The sequence below is a fragment of the Asterias amurensis genome, chromosome 5 (assembly GCF_032118995.1).
Source record: "Asterias amurensis chromosome 5, ASM3211899v1".
NCBI classification, from domain to species: Eukaryota; Metazoa; Echinodermata; class Asteroidea; order Forcipulatida; family Asteriidae; genus Asterias; species Asterias amurensis.
The window spans coordinates 5,071,302-5,089,800 of NC_092652.1; the positions used below are offsets into that span (position 1 = coordinate 5,071,302).

Here is an 18,499-nt window from a genome sequence, read left to right on the forward strand (position 1 = left end):
TCTGCGACTGTTATCGGCTCTAACCATCCCGTATAACACGTTATGGGCTTCAAAATTACACGCGATTCAGTACTTTCGACTCGTTAAAGATAACCATCTGACTTCCAAATTCCACAAATAAATTCATGGGTTTCTTCAAGCATTACATTGCAGTAAGCATTGTGACAAATGTAGTATCATTTGTACCAAAATGCAAGTTGCCGGCCGGACGTCATTACGAAGTAATTGTGGGCGCCATTAGTCTATCACGATACATTATACTTTGGTGATTTGATAATGTAGCAATAAACCGCGGCAGTGCAATTTCCCCTCGGCCAAATGAGCAAAATGGTCACGGGCCGCTTTGCGTTTTTAGCAAAAGGCCGAAGACCCCTTGATCAGCCTGCCCTTGATGTTATTGAACGTTTTTAATGAGCGCATGACACATAGCAGTAGTTGCGTGATTCCATGCGCTTTTATAATATCAATGATATCTAAGTCTTACATAGCGCACATATCTACCAACAATGTACTCAAGGCGCTTAGTAGAAAGATAGGTTATTGAAGTTATGAATTCTGAGACCCATTTATGTAGCACCGTTCAAAGGTTTACAAGGTGCTACGGCGCATTCAGCAGCCACAGCTAGGAACATCGGGGCGAACCCCTTCTCTTTTCGATACGTGCATTGGGTTATTTTACGTGCGTTACACAACACACGGGACCAACGGCTTAACGTCCCATCCGAAGATGAGATAACAGAACAGAATACAAGAGGAACAGAAATTGTGCACTGGGTCCATATTTAAACAAAATGTTTTACAAAATAAGCAGGCGTGTTTTCAAATTACTTCTGAACTGTTCGTATATTCCCTTGTTTCTTAGGTATCTAGGCAAGCTAGTCCAAAGAACGACCTTTCACCTTATAACTTTTTCATAACTTGTGGAACACAAAACAAAGATTGTTTGCTGGAGCGTAGCATTCTATTTGGTTTATACTACCGTGCCAACAATTCAGTGATGTATAACGGAGCAAACTGATGAAAACATCGATAGATTAAAAGGGTAATTTTTTATAGCAAAGAAGTAAACAAAAAACACTCGTTTTGTCCGCCATAACACTCCTGCAAATAGCCATTGTCTGCCATAAAAGAGCCATATTGCGGACAACTCTTCAAAGTGAAAGACGGGTATTTTCAACTCGATTTAGGGTGAAGTTCGTTCCACATTCACTCAAAAAGAGTGACACAGTTTGACTTTCAGAGCGAAAGAGCGAAGAGCGAAACTGACACCACTCGGACAAGAGACTGAAATGTTCACTCTTTTACATTTGACTGAGGATACTAAATTCATTTTTTTTATTTTGTGGTGTTGCAAGTTATTCAGACCGCTGTTATGTCGGCTAACTCTTTGTATGCCAAGCTTCGTCTACCTGACCTTATGTATAAATGGCCACCACTCAAAAGATGCAAGCTATTAATGTACCAGTGAATAATTCATGAAAGCACCAAGCCATCAATTAATCCGGAAAGTAATTTACTCAACGCAATCATTCTTTCTTTTCTTCGACCTTTACCTTTTCTTCCAACCCCACAGTGTATAATTGGTATGCATGATGACCAGGAAGACGCCGTGCATGTTATAATCCGAATCTCCATTTTCTTAAAACAATCAACCATAATCAATCCACTTGTGGATTTCCATTTAATTAATTTATTCAGAGTTTTCAATCAGCGGGGGAAATCAAATCATTGCCGAGCGGTATTCATCGACGAAAAAAGACCACACCGATGACGCAGTTTGTTCGTCGGGAAGACGTATAGTCAATTTCCAAGTGATTGAATATAACCACTCTTGGACCTCGCAATATGCCCTACTCAACCCCATCTTTCTGCTGCCTGTATCTCATGAGAAAGCTATAAGCTGGGGGTTATCACAGGAAGGTTTGTACAGTGAAATCTCTAGAGAAAATGGCAATACATGGGTTACCACTCAATAAATTTGATCTAGCTGGACGCGCGTATTCGCCTTTTTGTTATTCACGGTCGAGTTCATTATTTTGAGAGTATTCCACGGCCAGCCTGTGCATGTAGCTGATGCTGGTTTGTAATCGCGTGTCTTCGGCTACGGCTAGGCAGCAATGACAACTTTGGAGAATAAAACATTTCGACGATTCAAACACAGCCACATCCGAAGCCGTTAATTCAGACATGGCCTGGTACAAACTCGCTGCAATTATACTTCAGTGAAAACGAAAAATCTATACGTTCTGTTAGTCGGTTATTTTGTTTAAAGACAGTGGACACTGTTGGTAGTTGTCAAAAACCAGTGTTCTTACTTGGTGTATCTCAATATATGCATAAAATAACAAACCTGTGAAAATTTGAGCTCAATTGGTCGTCGAAGTTGCGAGATAACTATGAAAAAAACACTCTTGTCACACGAAGTTGTGTGCTTTCATAAGCTTGTTTTCGAGACCTCAAATTCTAAATCTGAGATCTCGAAATGAAATTCGTGGAAAATTACTTCTTTCTCAAACTATGTCACTTCAGAGGGAGCCGTTTCTCACAATGTTTTATACTATCAACCTCTCCCCATTACTCAACACCAAATAAGGTTTTGTGGTAATGATTGTTTTGAGTTATTACCAGTAGTGTACACTGCCTTTAATACTTTCATATTTGCATTCCATTCTGAACCAATTATTTGTACTCTTTTCAATAAGCAACATTAGTGACAGTAAAACAAAAGCTATCATTGTCTACCTTGCAAGCAGACGGCAATGGTCAACTTAATACCGATAATTGGGAAATGCACGTCAAGCCGTTTCATACAGCTAACAAAAAACATGGGTTGGTTGCGACATCCAAACGTTCAATTGCATCCGCTGAAATACTCCTCAGCAACCTTAGTTGCTTGGTAGCTATTTTGCTTGGTTCATGTGAACCAAACACATGGAGTTCTGCAATAATTATATCTATAAGGAGTGATCATAATACCCACTCGTAAATACAATGTCTCGTGGGTTCGAATCCCTAAGGGGGAAATTAAATACAAACTCTTTATGAAATATTTGTATACAGCATTTTGAGAAACGTTTCACATCGAAGTAACGTGATTATGAAACTGAGAATCAGAGTGTGTATTCAAATGAGGGATTTTAATCCCTAATTCTTCGTGGACATAACCAATCAAAAAATTTCGGCGATATCTAAAAAAAAAAAATGACCACCTTTTAAACTGACTTTTTTACATGTTAGTGTTATGGTTTACATCTTACATAGTTAATTCCTAGTTTAACATTTTTGATTTGTTTTTGGGCTTTAGCACTTTAATAATTTTGTTTACTTATATAATGCGCTTTTGATGTTGTTATACATTTCTATATGTACTGATTAATTCTCATAGTTGTTCTGTTTTCCAACACGAGTATGTATTAAAGGTATTAATTAATTAATTGAATTGAATTAAACTTATATGATTGAAACGATAGAAGGGTTACAACTTCAAGGGGTATACGTTGCCTTTCAGATGCTAAACACACAAATGATTTTATTTACAAGTTTTAGGAAATTAACAACTAACAGTGAATGATTGTGGGGAACCTGACCATTTCTCATGCCCATCATCCATGCCTGTAACATTCATCTTGTGAATTTTCACTTGCATTATGCTAAAGGTTCTGTACGTGTTTCGTTTGAAAAACAGCATCATCTGTCAAAATAACTCTAACATTTCTGCCAGCAAAAAAATCCTGACATGCGACTTTAATTAAAAATAGGCGGTCTGAGGTGAATTTCACAAAGAGCTAACTATCGATCTTAAGTTTGTATCGATTTTAACATTGATCGGAAATGTGTGATGTCACAACAAAAATCCCTATGATGATATTGACAACTCGTCTTGAGATGGAATTGGGCCATGTCCAGATTAGACACAGTGGCTGAGTCTAGATGTCCACATTGACATGCGTTGAAGCAATCAGCCGCCCTTGGGCGATATCAACACCTTTAAAGGCACAGGACACCTGTAATATTTTGCGAAGACAAGTATTCTCACTCGGTGTTTCCCAACATACGCATATATCTGTGAAAGTTTTGGACTCAATATTGGTCATCGAAGTTGCAAGAAACTAATGAATTAAGAGAAAAAAACTTGTTGAACAAAATAATGCGTGTGCGCTTTTAAAGCCTGCCTAAAAACGGCTTCAGGTCGGAAGTATTTTAATATGTTACTAAGAAATTACCTCTTTCTAAAAGACTATGTTACTTCAGAGTGCGCCGTTTTCAACATAATGTATACCAACAGCTCTCCGTTGATCATTATACCAAATAACGTGTTGTGCTAGCCATTTGTTTTCAGTAATTACCGACACTGCCCAGTGCCTTTAAGCAGCGGCCGCAGTCACCGCTTCTTGAAATCGGGCCATGTGCACTTTTAATAGAATATAGTGCGCTTCATGCACATAGCTGCAGGCATGTTTTAAGCTACACCTGCGTTAATGTATCTTGCATTTTAAATTGTATACGTTTGCTAATCACTCTAAAATTAATTGCAGCACACACATTGCTTTGTTAATTGCTCTGAAAATAAATTGCAATAAAAACTGGGTGGAAGTTCAGTCGCTTTCGGTATTGTACAGAATTTCGCGTTGAAGTAACGCGGTTATGCGGTAGAGGTGAAACATCTTTTACAATTTAAAATATTTATCCAAGCGAAGAGGACATGCATAATTGATGGTGTCCAGTTACGGACGGGAGCATCATTTGTCATCTTCATCAATTTCTTATGATACACCTTTTGGATAAGGATTATAGGGCAATCACTCTCACTCATGTCAAACAATGAAGTTTCATAAAACACTGCTCTTTAATTATTTGCATAATCCAAGGGGGTATTAATAAATAGTAGAGATTTAAAACCAAATCAATTTGGAATGATTTTATTTATGACTATTGTTATTTGATGATTGTATAATCAAATTGTGCCGCTTTGAAACAGTCTAATGTTACAGACTTTGTCGGCATGTAATGGAGACTTTAATTCAAAATAAATGACTTCAGTGTAAGTTTGAATAGAAAATTCAACCAGACCTAATGGCGGCAACTGTATACTGATCATACATCCTACACATTTTGTTCTCCTCTATCCAAAAATCTTACAAATTTAACTTTTTTTATCGCGTATCTTCTGTTAACAAGAGATGAATTATGTGGTGAATTTTAGCCTATCTCAACAATACCTAGACGACAGGGGAGATGTTATCACGCGAACCGTAGACGTCTCTCTACCCATCTCTCGTCTTAAGATACCAACAAGACTAGTCTCGTCATCAAGATAAGGTTTTCAGTAGATAGCCCACGAAAGAACGAGCGTTTTCTGTTCTCGAGGTAGACTCGTGGGTTATTATTGTTGGGTGACGAATCTCCTTTATTCGTATACGGGTGTGGGTTATCTAAATAAGGTATCAAAGCAAGACGAGTGCTCGTCTTTTAAAGACTTCTGAAATGATAAATTGGATCTTAAAGCCGAGGGTCCATTGTATAGAATTTTTATTTTAAGACATCTCCGTTTTCTTTGAGTCTATGGACTACCAGTATATTATCACCACTGTTTCTGCCCAATATACCAGCATCACATAAATGAAGCCAACAGCCGAACTACTGTGAAAGGCACATTAATATGCATAGGGTGATTATTTTGCGACTAATGGACGAACGAAATTCAATGTTTGTTTGTATAACCCACACATAACTCATTCTTGTCATTTGAAGTGTGTTCACCACAAACACAATAGACACGGTTCTTCACCACCACACCCGGAAAAATACTGTTTATACCTTCCAAAAATTGTACCATATATATAGATATTGCTCAAACATGTTTCGAAATATAGAAGGTTACCTGCTTGAAATTGTTTTAAAACATAAACAGCAAACGTTAAAGGCACTGGACACCTTTTGTAAGATGTCAGAGATCAGTATCCTTAATTGGTGTATCCCAGCATAATTTGAATAAAATAACACTTTGAGCTCAAATGATCATCGAATAAGAATTATGAGAGATAATTTTGAAAGATAGAAAACACACTGTTTGCTTTTAGATCCCCAATAAAAGGCTTCAAGCCTGAAGTCTTTAAATATTTGAGTGAGAAATTGTCTCTTTCACAAAAACTACATTACTTCAGATGGAGCCGCTTCTCACATTGTTTTAAACTATCAACAGCTCTCCCCATTGCGTGTTACTAGTTTTTATGCGAACAACTATTTTGAGTAATCACCAAAAGTGTCTAGTGCCTTAAGCCATAGTGATATTGTAAACGCCAAAAAAAAAAGGGACTTACTCATTGAAGTAATGCGCAACGGTTTGGAACGTTCCATTATGAATGTTCTGCAGCATGTAATTAGGATGCCTGTCTCCAGAGTTATCAATGACGACATCACCGTCGATTCCTTTGAAGTAGAGAACAAAAGGAGACAATTACAACCAGGATCTTAAGGATGCGGGGATTTTAATTGCTGTCTTTTAGAGGTTTTTACTTCATCTATACATTAACGGGTAGCTGTATTATTATTGATTGTTTTAATGTGTACTGGAGATTTGTGTCTTCCGGTGACTCCTCTAATCCAATCTGTACTGAGTATAGAAATTGTCATCAACTCAGAGGTCACTGTTCGTTCACCAACTCGACTGTCAGAAACTCAATTGGAAAACTCTTCATTCCCCGATGCAAATTGAACACCTATTTAATATCAATTGGTCACATTTCGTCTACCAACATGACAAACTGCCAAGAAATAGTTAAGCCTGATGTCAAGACCCTGCATGACTCTAGGGTCGAAACATCAGGCCTATTCACTATTTTGGTGTATCTATGCCATAGGTCAGTTTGGCTGGTAACGATTTGCGTAGTAAAACAGCTAGTTTTATGTTTTCATCATAAACTATCACCAATGCGGTGGTAACACTTCGTCTATCAATATGAGACTGTCATCGAATAAATGGTCCCATTTTAAGTTAAAGCCTTGGGACAAGATGCGTCTAATCTGACTTTAACTCCGTGCTATCTATGTAGGCGCCACATCTGACATCGGTTGAGTTCATTGTGAAGATCTTTGCGTGAAGTTTTACATTTATACAACAATACCTTCATTTCGTCTAGGGTAACTTTACTTGTTAGCATTTGTCTTCAAATAAAATATGCACCGTTCAAATAGTATCACTTGAAACCTACGGATGCTTATAAATTTTCTGCAATTGTTTGCTTTCTGAAGATGTTCTCGGAACTCGCTGTGATTTTAGGTCCTAACTTAATAACAATTATATATGTTTGTTGTTGGCAAGGTGTTGTACACATGTAACAATTTTTTTGTGACAGGTTCAAAATGGACCCTTCCCGTGAAATATGCTAATCACATTCACGCATGCGTACAGACCCTGTTGGTTGGCAAACGCCATAGAGTTGTGCACTAAGCAGACGCGCAATCGCGTCTGCGTCACGCACCCATTAGCCGTGTACAAAACAGCGCGATGTTCCCTCATTTTGCCAACCAAAATGTTAGTGCGCAGGCGGTATGTGCAATTTACATATGTAATGGGAAGGGTCTATTGTGTATCTCTTGTCGAGTAGGGTTTGTATTGTCATCTCGTAAACACTGGCTTTATAAAGACTTCTGAGTTAATTAAAATAATAAATGACACGAGATTTGAATGCTGTGTATTAAATAACTATAGCACGGTATGATAGCTTGATTGTTGGTTGTATATCGGCCTATATTCGTCGTCTTTCGTTGTTATTGTCACCTTTTTAGGACATAATCCAGTCATAATCCGTCTAGACGTACAACAAAAATCGTAAAACTGGAGAATCGATATGCAATGACATTTGGAAGGTTTCATTCCAACACTTTTGATTATTGTCACTTTGGTCATTCTTGCATTAGAAGATAAGTTCATGCACACTTCAAATACCCCATGGTGGCACCATAGCGACGTGGTGTGGGACAGTGGATTAGAGCACCAGACGCTAGCTCTTGTGTTTATGATCAGAGTGCAGTCAAGTCTCGGTCGTGACACTTGTATCCCTAAGCAATACATTTAACCATTATTGATGCTTCCTTCGGATGGCACATTAAGCCGTTGGTTCCGTGTGTTGTACAATGCACGTAAAATAACACTGTGCACTTCGTCCCGGTGTTCCTGGTTTGATCGGCTTTATATTGCGCCACAGCATCGTGTAAACCATAACATAGACCTTTTCGCAAATACCGGGGCGCGCGCGTAAAGCTTGGAATTAGGTGCATTGTGGTCTTGCTGGTATCCAAATTTGATCCATATATATCCCACAATGCACCTCATTCAACAGTCTGCGCTTGCGCAATGGTATTTGCGAAAAGGTCTATGGTGCTATGTAAACGGAAAACGGTCTCATACTTCAAAAATGTAGCTTCACACATGGGCTACCTTGCAGGAAAAATACTGAATGTTGGAGCGCCTCAAGCGTCACCGAGTGGCGGATTTTAGCGCTGTACAATAATCTACCAATTTAATTTACCAATAACATGGTGCTACATTTATGTAAAGGGGAAAGGTGTCACACTTAATGTAAAGGGGAGAGGTGTCGCGCTTAAAAAAAACGTAGCTTCACATGGGCTACCTTGCAGGAAAAATACTGAATGTTGGAGCGCCTCTAGCGTCACCGAGTGGCGGATGTTAGCGTTGTACAATAGTCCAATGTTAACAAGAACATGGTGCCATATTTATGTAAAGGGGAAAGGTGCCACACTTCAAACACTCTGTGTGTCGTAGCACCTTAAACGTCACCGGATGTTGGCACTGTATCCACTAGTATAAATCCCGAATCCAATAAATAACAGGTGAACACACAAGACAACAACATTTCTCCAATCCATGTGAAATTATCACATGATTATCCAAGGTCTCTCGGGAAGATTGAGATTATTCCGCATCCACAGGAACGGTAACGAAAATTGGATTTAAATTAAAAGTACGTCCAATCCAACCGTACTGACTTCAAGGGGAAAGTGCTACAAATCAGAGGTGACTGATGAATTGAATGGCAATTGGTGTGGAATGGCCATTGGTGTGGAATGGCCATTGGATTGTAAACGGTTCTACTCAAAGGGTTTGGGTTCTTTTTGTACGTGGGGTCCGTTGTTCCTATTAAAGGCAGTGGACACTATTGGTAATTGTCAAAGACTAGCCTTCACAGTGGTGTATCTCAACATAATATGCATAAAATAACAAACCTGTGAAAATTTGAGCTCAATCGGTCATCGGACTTGCGAGATAAGAATGAAAGAAAAAACACCCTTGTTACACGAAGTTGTGTGCGTTTGATGGTTGATTTCGAGACCTCAAGTTCTAAACTTGAGGTCTCGAAATCAAATTCGTGGAAAATTACTTCTTTCTCGATAACTATGGCACTTTAGAGGGAGCCGTTTCTCACAATGTTTTATACCATCAGCCTTTCCCCATTACTCGTCACCAAGAAAAGTTGTATGCTAACAATTATTATGAGTAATTACCAATAGTGTACACTGCCTTTAAGATTGCCTTGTGGGGTCCATTATATTATTGTTGTCAGGACCCCCCAAAAAACCTTCCCTAAGTCCACAGTTAATGTCCACAAACTTACATTAAACATATACACGGTTTAAAGGTAGTGGACGCTATTGGTAAGTACTCAAAATAATTATTATCTTAGACCTTTCTTGATTACGAGTAATGGGGAGAGGTTGATGGCATAAAACATTGTGAGAAACAGCTTCCTCTGAAGTGACGTAGTTTTCGAGAAAGAAGTCATTTTCCACGAATTTGATTTCGAGACCTCAGATTTAGAAATTGAGGTCTCGAAATCAAGCATCTGAAAGCACACCTTCGTGTGACCATGGTGCGACATGGGTGTTTTTTCTTTCATTAATATCTCGCAACTTCGACGACCGATTGAGCTCAAATTTTCACAGGTTTGTTATTTTATGCATACGTTGAGATACACCAACTGTGAAGGCTAGTCTTTGACAATTACCAATAGTGTCCAGTGTCTTTAAAGATAATGTTGGTAGAAAGCTTCCCTTAAAACTTCGAGTTGTACTTGCTGTGGTTCTGTAGTTTTTGAGAATTGATTACAACAAATTATCGAAAATAAGTTTCGTTTCAGTGAGATGAAAATTACTTTAGCATGTACAACGGATAAACGTTACTCTCCCGAAAACATTGCTCTGTGATTTTAATTTTTTGTTCTAAAGAAATTGACGACTAATGATGTTGAAACTTCTACATGTAAATCAACATGCATCATGCCATATTCAAAAACTTGAACTGCAAACAAAACCCTTTTCAAAGAAATCGCAGAAACAATTGACCTGAATGTATATAAACCTCGTTGTTAACCGTATAGTGTACTTCCCACAATGTTAATATCACCGTCCTGTTTGTTCTACTTTTTTATTCAGGTCATCCTTTTACAAACTCTACGATGAAGTCGAAGGTGTGTTCAATGAAATGTGTTCAATGAAGGCGAAGGTGTGAAATGGACCTGAGAAGATGGGGAAGCCACAACTATACAAAATATTGACGCCTCACTCGTCCTTTGGTGGCAAACATTTAAAGCAAACTTGGAAGCATGCAGGTAAGATATTGTGAAGTGGGGTATATAGTGCTTGATGTAAAGAGAGGAAACATGACGAGTTGTTTATTGTATTTGCTTAATAGTCACGCAGTTTCCTTTATTTGTCGCAGTCGTGCTTGATTTAAAGTGGAGCGGTGATTCTCACGCCCACTCTGTGTATAGATGATATGCTCCAACCTAGGAGTATCATGCTCCATCTAACCTACGAATAACACACCGAGAAACTTTTTTCTGATACAAGAGAATATACTGAAAGGAGAGGTAACATTTAGCCTTTTTGAGATATGGTGGACAGAATAGGAGTGCACTGTTTGGTTTGGGTGTACATGGACACTCTTGCCAAACCTAATAGTAGTACCATCATCCATTATTCAAAATGGCTTATTACAGTAGGCATACTACTTGCGTTCGAATTCGCCCCTGCGGTAGACCATGGAGGAAGGAAGAGAAGAAGCTCGAACGACCCACAAAACCGCAGAGTAACAAAAGAATACTCTGACAATGCCCCTGTCTGACCAGTGGAAAAAGATAGGAGACCTCCAGCTGGACGGCCGGTTAACGAGTAGGATTAAATCTCTTTGTACAGAACGTGTGGTACCGCCAGACTGCACTCTTACCTGCGTGGAAAGTTGAATCATTGGAGACAAGAATTGTGAATATACACGTTTTCATTTACCGTTTGTGGTGTTCCACGGAAACATCATGGCATATTTTTACTTTTTTTGTGACTTTCCGGTCACTAGCGGTGGTTCAAAATTGAGGTATTAGCACACGAGGGTGGTTGGTATTCAAATGTGTTTTTCGATTTGGTGAGCACAGGTGTACACAATTTTTATCAGGTCTCAAAAAAGTTGTTTTTCTGTATTATATCCATACGACGACATACGACACCATAGTTGAGTGAAGAACCAAGTGCGCGCGCGCAAACTCACATACGCCAGGTCGCCCATTGTTTGTATAAGGTATGTGGGTGATTACGAGGTGTCGTTAAACTGTTGCGGTACCACGGGTTCGACTTTTGAAGTCCCTTCGTTCGAGCTCCTTCTCTTCCTTCCTCCGTGGGTAGACCGACTAAACGAGCCTGATAATGAGCACTACGTGTGTACAAAATCTTTGTTCGTCAGGGTGTAAGACGTAAGCTATAGAACTATTAAAGGCCATGTCCGCATTGAAAGCTGTCGGGAATTGAGGGGTGTCGGAACTTGACGCTGTCGGGAATTGACGGGTGTCGCAACTTGACGCTGTCGGGAAGTGACGGGTATCGATACTGACGCTGTCGGGAATTGACGGGTGTTGGAACTTGACTGCTCTCGGATTTGGCGGTTTTATTGGTGCGTCAACTGTGGCCAAAGCCGTAGCCGAAGTGTGGCTGGCTTTGGATGCGAAATTACTAATAAATGAGGCGATTTATAATTGAGCCCCAACAGCCCGAGCAACGGTAGACCGCTAGACCTTTGGAACATGTGTTGTATTGTAGTGTCTAGTGTATTAATTTACATATATATTAAGTATTTAAAACCAGCTCTTCTTCTTAGAGCTTGCTCTATGCTTAGAGCCACCAGTATTCACAAAAGAGATTTGTACATGTACCGAAAACCTTACCCACTTAACCCACTTTTGCAACTTCGACCTTAAAGGAACACGTTGCCTTGGATCGGTCGAGTTGGTCTTTGAAAATCGTTCTGTAACCGTTTGTTGTAAAATGTATATGGTTAGAAAGATATTGTAAAAGTAGAATACAATGATCTACATAAATATGCCTCGAAATTGCGTGGTTTTCTTTTTACTCTGTCGACTAACATGGTCGGCCATTTATGGGAGTCAAAATTTTGACTCCCATAAATGGCCGACCGTGATAGTTTGCGACGTAAAAGGAAAACCGTGCAATTTCGAGTGATACTTGTGTGGATCATTATATTCTACTTTTAAAACTAACCATATGCATTTCATAACAAACGGTTTTAAACGCTTTTAATAGACCAACTCGTCCGATCCAAGGCAACGTGTTCCTTTAAGCCACTCAAGTACATAACATTGAAGCGCAACAAAAGAGGTGTCAAAATGCGCAGAAGATAACTGTACATCGGATAAGTTAATTGATTAATTATGTGCATACTATGTGAGGTTCCAATATAACTGACCATTTGTAAATATTTATATACTTTTTGGCGCAGTTTATATTGTTTCCCACCATCGTGTATAAGTCTTAACTTATATTAAGCTCAGTACAAGTTATAGGGGGATGACGCACAAACAAAATCATATCCATTTATCGGAAAAAGAGCAGCCCATAATTATGGGAAGGCATCCAGGGGAAAAAACAAAAGATTATTATAGCCAATCAACGTTATAGCCAATCAACGTTATTAATAACTATATAACTATATAAAAAATGGAGTTGCTACGATCCATTAAGTACAAAAGAATAGTCAACAAACGGGCGGTTTACTAGTCTTGGTTCAAGACTCTCCTGGATTTGTCACAAGAGAGCGCGCTATCACCCCAACGCGCTATAAACCACGAACCGCTATCACCCGAGAACCGCTATCACAGGAGAGTCTTGGCACATTCGTTAAATCTCCCCCCCCCCCAAAAAAAAAAAAAAAAAAAAAAAAGGGGGGATACAATGCGCTTGCGTAGGCTTCCTGCAGAGCCCGCCCCCTTTTTTTCTGGGGGGGGGGAGATTTAACAAATGTGCCAAGACTCTCCTGTGATAGCGGTTCTCGGGTGATAGCGGTTCTCGGGTGATAGCGGTTCGTGGTTGATAGCGCGTTGGGGTGATAGCGCGCCCTGTTGTGACAAATCCAGTAGAGTCTTGAACCAAGACTAGTGGTTTACAGGAGCACAGAGGTGGTAAATGCATTCAGTGTATTGCGGAAGCATGACATGGCAAGGTTGAGAGCAAACTACCACAGAGATAATGCAACTAACAATAGGGTGAAATATGGGGTAATTTTAGGTAATTTTTGTTTGAAGGCACTGTTCACGTTTGGGTTTGTTAATTGTTGTTATAATGCATAAAATAACGAACCTGTGAAAATTTGTGCTCAACTGGTCATTAAATTTGCAAAAGAATAATGAAAGAGAAAGCACCCTTATTGCATTACTTTGTGTGCTTGGTGATATCTATTAAAAGGCTTTAGCTGAAGTCTTTTATTATTTGAGTGAGAAATTAAACCGTTTCTCACAAGGTTTCATACCATCAACAGCTCCCAATAAATGCTCGTTACCAAGTAAGTTTGTTATGCTATCAATTATTGTGAGTAATTACAATTAATAGTGTCCAGTGCCTTAAATGCATATTTTAAAAAATACGTAATGGGGTATCATACCTGTGAAATTGACGTTGAACATGTATTTGCTGACAAAAGCACCGTCGGTTGAGTTATCTATTGTCAGACTCGAGTTGAGTGCGTGTGCGTAGAGATGTACTGCGTTATACAATAGGGCTGCCTCTATTGGAACCTGTAATGGGGGCAATTATGAAAAAAATTATACTAATGTAACAATACGATCGATTCAAACCTTGAAATACATTCGTAGTCAACAGGTCACTAATAATTGTATTGAATTGGATATACTAAAGGTAAATTCAAAGATCATTCATATTTTATACATAAAAAAGTAATACATTACAATAATCATACGTGTGTTGTTTAAAAGTTGTAAATATGGTATTCCCCTTCGTAATCAACATTATGTTATATTATGGTATTGAATAGGATTTATATCCAAGGTACAGTCAAAAAGTTGTTTTTAAAACCATCAAAGTAATGAATTGAAGGATAATCATGCTTCAATGCACTGGGGATACCTTTAATTGTCAAAGACCAGTATTCTTATTAGGTAGGCCTATACCCCAACACGCATCAAATAACAAATATATGAACAATTGGACCTAAATTGGTCATAGTAGTTGCAAGAAAACCGTGAAAGAAAAAAAACTTAATGCACAAATTGGTGTGCTTTAACGTGCGTAAAGGGAGCTTCATGACTTAAGTCTTTTAATATTTTAGTGAAAAATTAACTCTTTCTAAAAACATAGATTTACTTCAGAGGAAGACGTTTCTCACAATGTGCTCAACAGCTCTTGCATTGCTCATTACCAAGTAAATTTGTTATGCTAACAATTATTGTTGAGTTATTACCAACAATGTTCGGTGCTTTGGGGGATTTGTAAAATTTAATGTGGTAAATAGTAAAGTTTGCCTTTACGTGGAAACATACATTAGAATGCCATACACGTCACACGAGGAGACTGTGCCACGCTAACCAAATTGGTCAACATGTAAAATTAGCCTACTAGGTGTTTTCGCCGCGTCGGCTAATATTCGCACTACAGTTGAATCTAATAATCACAAGGTCGTTTTGACTGGCCTAATTATCTCCTTCCAACAGGAACATACTGTTATAAGGGGACAGCAAAACAAGGAACCACAACGCAGAAATGAGATTCAGCACTTCAGAGTATATCTTTAAAGGAACACGTTGCCTTGGATCGGTCGAGTTGGTATTTGAAAAGCGTTTGTTATAAAATGCATTATGATTAGAAAGATATTTTAAACTTAGAATGTAAAGATCCACACAAGTATCACTCGAAATTGCGTGGTTTTCCTTCTACCTCTTCGACTAACACGGTCGGCCATTTATGGGAGTCAAATTGTTTACTACCATAAATGGCCGACCGTCTTAGTTCGCGACGTAAAAGGAAAACCGTACAATTTTGAGTGATACTTGTGTGGATCATTAAATTCTACTTTTAAAATATATTTCTAACCATAATATGCATTTTATAACAAACGGTTTCAAACGCGTTTCAAAGACCAACTCGACCGATCAAAGGCAACGTGTTCCTTTAAGAAGGCAGAATTTGTTTTAATTATACAGTGCTGCTCATAACTACTGGTTGACTGATGCACGTGATACACTTGGAAATTGTCACAAAAAGTAAACTTGTGAGTGTGCTTGTGCATTTGTTCCATTTTGAAGTGGATTATGTGCCTTAAAAAATGCAACTGTTGCAACGAATCAAGCTCATTATTGACGGAAATAAACCAAGTAGATCCGAATGGCATTTTTTATTTTTGACTTGAGATAAACCTTACACAATGGAATCTCTAACGCGCCTATTCGTTCAAACAGTGTGACTGCTTCTATATCCTGGGGTTTTGTGGATTCCATTCCATGGATTCTAAATACAAAAGTAAAATTTCGAATAATTAATAATGACAGGCTTTCATCTATATCGCGGTCACCCCGTCGTTCCACATTACCAGTCATATGAGTTGATTGTTGTAGGCACAGTCTACCCGAGATTTCATCATGTGATTGCGAATGCGAAGCGAATTTTAACGTCGCATAATTCGCAACGAATGATTCGCAACAGTTGAACTGTTGGCGTATAGTGATATATTTCTTTGAGTTGCACCTCTAGGAACCCGGTTCAAATTTCGTGGGGTCATTCACGTGGATTGGGGACTCCTTCTGACTCTCTGGAACAATTCTCTGGGGTTTTCCTCCCACATCAAAAACCGAAACTTCTTTCCGTGTCTTCTCGTTGTTGTTTGTGTTATTTATTTATTTATTTATTTATTTATTTTTTATTTATTTTTTTTTTTGGGGGGGAGGGCTAGATTGATTAAAGGCAGTGGACACTATTTGTAATTACTCAAAATAGTTATTGGCATAAAACCTCACTTGGTAACGCGTAATGGGGAGAGGTTGATAGTATAAAACATTGTGAGAAACAGCTCCCTCTAATGTTACGTAGTCTTGAGAAAGAAGTAATTTTCCACGAATTTGATTTCGAGACCTCAAGTTTAGAATTTGAGGTCTCGAAATCAAGCATTTGAAAGCACACAACTTCGTGTGACAAGGGTGTTTTTCGGGTGTTATTTTTTCTTCTACCAATCGAGCTTAAATTTTCACAGGTTTGTCATTTGATGCATATGTTGAGATACACCAAAGTGAGAAGACTGGTCTTTGACAATAACCAATAGTGTCCAGTGTCTTTAGGTTCGCTTTTCTAAGAGTCCGTGGCTTCATGACCAGCCGTCGATTTAATCAAACTTACTTTTAGGATTAATCTTAGGACGACTTAAGACGCATTGAACCCATCTTCAGTTAGGACGGGTTACTCGTTCCATCTCGTTCTAACTCGAGATGGAATTAATCGTAGCGTTTCGTGAAATCGGCCGCTGAATACATGTCTTGAAATGTCTTGTTCTTGGCACAGTCTACCGAAGAGTTCACTGCGAAACTCATAAGGCATAACAGTAGTAGGGTTGGAGTGTTGGTATGTGTCCTCACCATCCACCTCTATGACCCTGGTTCACATCACACCTGAGGCACTACGTATATTGGCATTGCAGTCCTGACTGCGTGTGTTTTCCCTGGAATATTTCTCTTGGGTTTTCCTCCCACAACTAAAACTTAAAGGAACATTACAGAATTGGTTTTGCTAGCAAAAAAGTTGCTGGCAGTGTAAGCACTTTATGTAATTCACCATATACATAAACTGACAAACCTGTAGAAGTTCGAAATCGATCGGCCATCTGGGTCACGAGAGACAGTAAAAAACCGATTACAAATTTTGCATAGCATCGATGCCAAAACAAAAATGAATAAAACGCTCCCTGATGAGCGATAAACTCTAAGCAGGAAATCAGATTATTTATTTCTCATCAAATACGAAATTTCAGACAGAAATATTTCAAGGTATGTTTTCAACTATCATCATCATTAGACCGTGTAAGTTTCATGTTAATCTGTGATCTTCACGATTTTTGTTCTTTCCAATTCTGTAACGTTCCTTTAAACTTCATTCATTCACTGTAAACAAAAAAACTGTGAAATTTACGGTCCTTTATCTGGCAGCTAGGGTGCCTGTTAAATCACCGTAAACTTTACTGTGGAAGTTTTGTTAATTGTGTCTTGAAAAGGTGACAGTTCCGTGTATTCTCTCTATTTGGGTTTGTGGTACAGCGATAAAGAAACCCCTTTTTCTGAGAGTTCTTGGCTCACAACCAAATTAAATGAAATGAAATAAGTACCTCTCCTGTGAGGTTGCCCTCAGGGAAGGCTGTGGAGTTGAAGGGGTGTTGTGACGTCACACTGCGGACCTCTTCCTCAAAAGTCATGTATTCATCCGTCTCTGGTTTAAGATTCTTTACATCTAACAGACCTGTGGGTACAGTTCATCAAAATAACAATCATTTGAACAAAGACAAACTGACTAGAGCTGCAGCCGACTTCACGAAACTCCAGGATTAATCCTACCTCGAGTTAATAGGACGAGTAACCCGTCCTAGGATGGGTTCAATGCGTCCTAACGTCTTTAGATGCGTACATTAACTCGTTCTAAATCCTATTAACCCAAAGTTAGGAAGAGTTTGGTAAAATCGACGGCAGGATTTGAACCAACGACCTCTGGTTTAGCGTGCTGGCGCTCTACCAACTGAACTTTATAGTCATATGTTGGCGGGTTTCCTATCAGCTGCCATGTAGCCAGGGATCACACTCAAGTGAAATGATGAAATTCAAACTGTAAATCCACAGAAATACATGTCCTAGTTTGTTTTAACTAATTGACACATAACCAAGGGTGGTTTTGTTTTGTATGCAGTATTTTAAATGAAAGATTAAAACTTTCTCAAATCTGTCAAAATGTTCGGTTCATATCGGCCGCAAAATCGGACAGAGCATCTTTAACTATAAATTATTACCTGCAGTAAATAGAACCCTGTAACAATCTGATTTAAGAGAAATGGGTCATGTTGGCAAGAGGTAATGCTTTTGAATAACCACTACAATAGCGTCAAATTGCCGCACAACATTAATGAAAAATCCATGGTCGACCTTCTTCGTTAAAC

General features: G+C 38.8%; 1 protein-coding gene across 2 annotated transcripts in view; it reads right to left on the reverse strand.

Annotated features, from left to right (window-relative positions):
* LOC139937032 (atrial natriuretic peptide receptor 1-like) overlaps positions 1–18,499 on the reverse strand; it is a 68,364-nt gene that overhangs the window by 39,249 nt on the left and 10,616 nt on the right. For both annotated transcript variants that reach the window (XM_071931983.1, XM_071931984.1), the window contains exons 3-5: positions 17,681–17,811; positions 13,961–14,093; positions 6,321–6,429 (exon numbers count right to left, since the gene is read on the reverse strand). In XM_071931983.1, the coding sequence (XP_071788084.1) occupies positions 6,321–6,429; positions 13,961–14,093; positions 17,681–17,811 (373 nt within the window). The remainder of the gene's footprint in view (positions 1–6,320; positions 6,430–13,960; positions 14,094–17,680; positions 17,812–18,499) is intronic.